Source organism: Lolium rigidum, chromosome 5 (assembly GCF_022539505.1).
Source record: "Lolium rigidum isolate FL_2022 chromosome 5, APGP_CSIRO_Lrig_0.1, whole genome shotgun sequence".
In the NCBI taxonomy this organism is placed as follows: Eukaryota; Viridiplantae; Streptophyta; class Magnoliopsida; order Poales; family Poaceae; genus Lolium; species Lolium rigidum.
The window spans coordinates 15,172,534-15,176,205 of NC_061512.1; the positions used below are offsets into that span (position 1 = coordinate 15,172,534).

General features: G+C 43.8%; 1 protein-coding gene across 1 annotated transcript in view; it reads right to left on the reverse strand.

Moving 5' to 3' along the window:
- Positions 1–2,042: 2,042 nt before the first annotated feature.
- LOC124655647 overlaps positions 2,043–3,672 on the reverse strand; it is an 18,145-nt gene continuing 16,515 nt past the window's right edge. The window contains exons 2-3 of the mRNA XM_047194509.1: positions 2,411–3,670; positions 2,043–2,252 (exon numbers count right to left, since the gene is read on the reverse strand). Of these exons, the coding sequence (XP_047050465.1) occupies positions 2,417–3,670 (1,254 nt within the window). The 3' untranslated portion in view covers positions 2,043–2,252; positions 2,411–2,416. The remainder of the gene's footprint in view (positions 2,253–2,410; positions 3,671–3,672) is intronic.

The window sequence follows — 3,672 nt, forward strand, 5'->3', positions numbered from 1 at the left end:
TTCCTTTTTCTAATGAGAAGGAGCAGATGGGGTCAGAGAAAGTTTGGGTGCGCAAATGTTTCTTGTTAACGGTGGTTTGGCACTACTTCGGAAGAGAGGTTGTTTTATCCTGGAACCTTGTGATACTTAGACCAGCTACCAGTACTGTTTGTTTCATATGGAGCGGAGACCGGAGAACATTGCATAATCTCATGGAAAGTTTGAGGACCAATCAACAGCGGTAGCTACAGTACGTCCAATGGAGCTTCAGTAAAATGACTGCAGAGATCACTTTCAGTGATATTCTTCACTAACGATATTGGTGGCCACTAATGGTCTGGTAACTGTGATGCTTTTGGTCACTCTCGACTTTAATCCTCAACCAAAATCCTATTTTTTTGCTAGCTCCATGCATTGTAACAGGATATGGCTACTTATATTTGTCTAGCTTATGGACGATTTACAATTTGTTTAACAGCAGTCGTTCGGCAAGCGTGCTGTTGAGGAATCATGTTGATCTCACAGAAGAAAATGGCAAGTCATCAGAATAACAGTTGCATAGATATCAGACTGGCGTTTGTACTTCCAGGCTGATCACTAGGCACGCGTGTGCAGTTGGAAGAAAATGACACCCAGCAGGCATGGATGGTTCAGTCGTTGGCACCATCATCCGGTGCTTGACGCTCCTGAACCACCCATTGGTCAGCACCTGCATTAGCGACGAAAGCTCTATTGATTGACAGTTCACGAGGCGTCGGAGCTGGAGCCGACGCAGAGGAGGAGGTACTCCAGCCAGACAGCCGTCGTCGCCATTGAGGCCGATGCTAGACCCTATGGTGTCAGCAAGAACCACTCAACCGCCGCGGATGCATATCTGAATGAGATAAAAAAAAGTCAGACTTAACAAAGAGGCTCCAACAGTCAAACTTGCTAAAAAAAACCTTAACGTGTAATTTTTTCTGGTAAAACGGGAAATAAATATTTATCCTCATATTTACAGATCACTCGTTATACTCCTAACAGTGGCCCTGGGTGAGAGCCATAGCTTGATTACGCATGAAGGTTTTCTTTATCAGTAGCACACTGTTCAACTGAATTAAACACAAATGGTAATAATACCAACTCATTAACACATATATGACACTCTGTTTTCGTTTCCAGTTCATCAAAATAACAGTATCAGTCCACTACGAAATGGACACGTGCAGAAAACTGCAAAAACGAAAGAAAAAGGCCGGTACCTAAGTGTTGCGCTGAGTTCTTTGGATGGTTTCAATTGGCAATATGGAAACTGAGACGACAGTATCGATTAATTTAGAGAATCGATTTGGTCTAAAATAACCTTGATCTTCCGAGGAGATCTTGCACGTAAATTCTGCTTCCAGAATAGCCAAACTGGAAATAAATTAATTAATCAGAATTTGTCCAGGGCAAATAAAGAAACTGAAATAAGAAATATAGCACTCACTTGAGACCAAGCAGCATGCGAGCATAAAGATATGCATAAATCACTTCAGCTTAAGCGCATTAGTGCAGTTGGAACGAATTTGCATCTACTATCAAATGGTAGAAAATTGAAAAACTTGGTAAGAAATCTTCCATCAATAGAGAAATCTTTGGGAGAATTTGATTCATGTGGAATACTTCATATATGAAAGCAAAAAAGTGGCCTCCAGAAAAACAGACTTGACAACATTTATACCACCAGAGAACAACGTCAGTGCATGTTCCTGCACCAAGGACACAATAGGATGTGATGGAAACACAAAAAACAATGTGTTCAGCAATGAACAGATACTGGTAATAACAATCAATAGTTACATAGGCATCGTTGGGAAGCACACATATATCAATAGCAGGTTAGACAAGCAACCTTCTAATTTCAATGTAGATTTGCGACCAATACTTGGGACCAATCCTTACGAGATCATTGATAGAACATACTAATGTGAAAAAACGAAAATGGGCAACATTGTATCTGTTAATAGTGGCTCTCGCCCTTGCTCGAACTCCAGGGTTCACGGTCTAGAACTACTCAAATATATGAACAGTACAGATCCAGCTAACAGAGAAAAATACGCGTGGATTAAATTTCTAAATAGTGTATGAAGCCATCGGAGTTGGATGATTATGCAACTACTAACCAAGATTATGTACACGATGGAAGATACCCACTGATGTCTCCATGCTTGCACTGGAAACTCAAACTGCACATGGATGCAGAGATGATTTCTAGTATGAGTCTCGCGAAATATACAAACCAGAGAAGAGCTCTGCACGATAGATTAAAAAAGTGGCTTATTCAACCTACGGGGTTCATGAGCCACCCGGCCTACCGTTACCATGTTTTTTCTAAAAAAATCATGCCAATACCGCACAAAAACGTGCATTGGTCGTGTACAGAAAAGATTAGATATCATGAGGTTGTTACCTTGGATTAGTCTTCGATTATAGGAATGGTTCCTTTTAGCTTGCGGCACTGCCACATCAGCTCCTTGCTGTTGCCAACCTGGATATCTAACTTTCGCAGTGAACTTGGGAGGCTGTCCTCAGGCAGCGATTTCAGGGCAGGACAGTCCCAAATCCGTAGACTTTGTAGAGAACTTGGGAGGCCGTCCTTGGGGAGCGATTTCAGGGCAGGACAGTGAGCGATATATAAATATTGTAGAGAACATGGAAGGCTGTCCTTGGGCAGCGACCGGAAGGCCTGACAGTATTCAATCCGTAATGTCTTGAGGCTGGAAATTCTGTGTAGCCCCGCTGGGAGGCACTGCAGCTTGCAGAAGAATTGAAACCTGAGCTCCTGGAGGGAGGAGAGGAGCTGAAGAGCATCCTCTTGCTCCTTACTGAAGCGCTCCACCTCATCATTTTCATATGAATACAAGTATAATTTGGTGAGGGAGGAGGATAGGAGGCTGCAGATGGGCGCAGCAAGGAAACCTGTGTGGTCATCTGTGGTTATCTCAATTTTGCAGGAAAGGGGAGAATTTTGGGGCTCGGAACTGGCAAAGAATTTGGGGGTTTTCAAGACGAATAAAACTGCGAGACGACACTGTGCAAGAGGCCACACACCCTCGCCTTTTAGATCCCCACAGTTACATATGTACAGAATCGTGAGATTTGAGAGGGGCTCCAGCGTCACAATGCCCTCGATATCCCTGAGATTTAGGATTTGGAGAGAGGTGGGGAGAGGAAAACCAGAGAACGAATAAGAGGAGAGGAACTTGGGGCAACCAATTATATCCAATCTGCGGAGGGAGCGGAGGCCTTGGAGCCCTCCTCCTCCTTGTCCGCCGTGGTTGAGCGAACTGGAGAGTAGGGTCAACTGTGGGCAATTTTGGATCATCAATTCCTGCAGCTGGGTAGGCAAGAGCACAAGTGCTTCTCCTCCTACTGCTACTGTTGCTATCTCCTCCTCTCCTCTTGTCTCTTGCTGCTGCGGTCCAGTTTGTCCAAAGCCCATGTTATGAGTTGTTTTCTGCTGCTCCACCACACCAACCATTTTTATCTTCTCACAACTGTATATTTCTAACTTGCTCAGATATGGGAGATAGGAGAGCAGCTTTGACAGTTCCTTCTCACTAGCACTACAGTCCCAAATCTCCAGGGTATCAATTCGTAACTGGTATATGGCAGGACTCTCAACATCAGTCTGTGACAAGACATTGCTGGAACAACTTATTTTGAGCCACT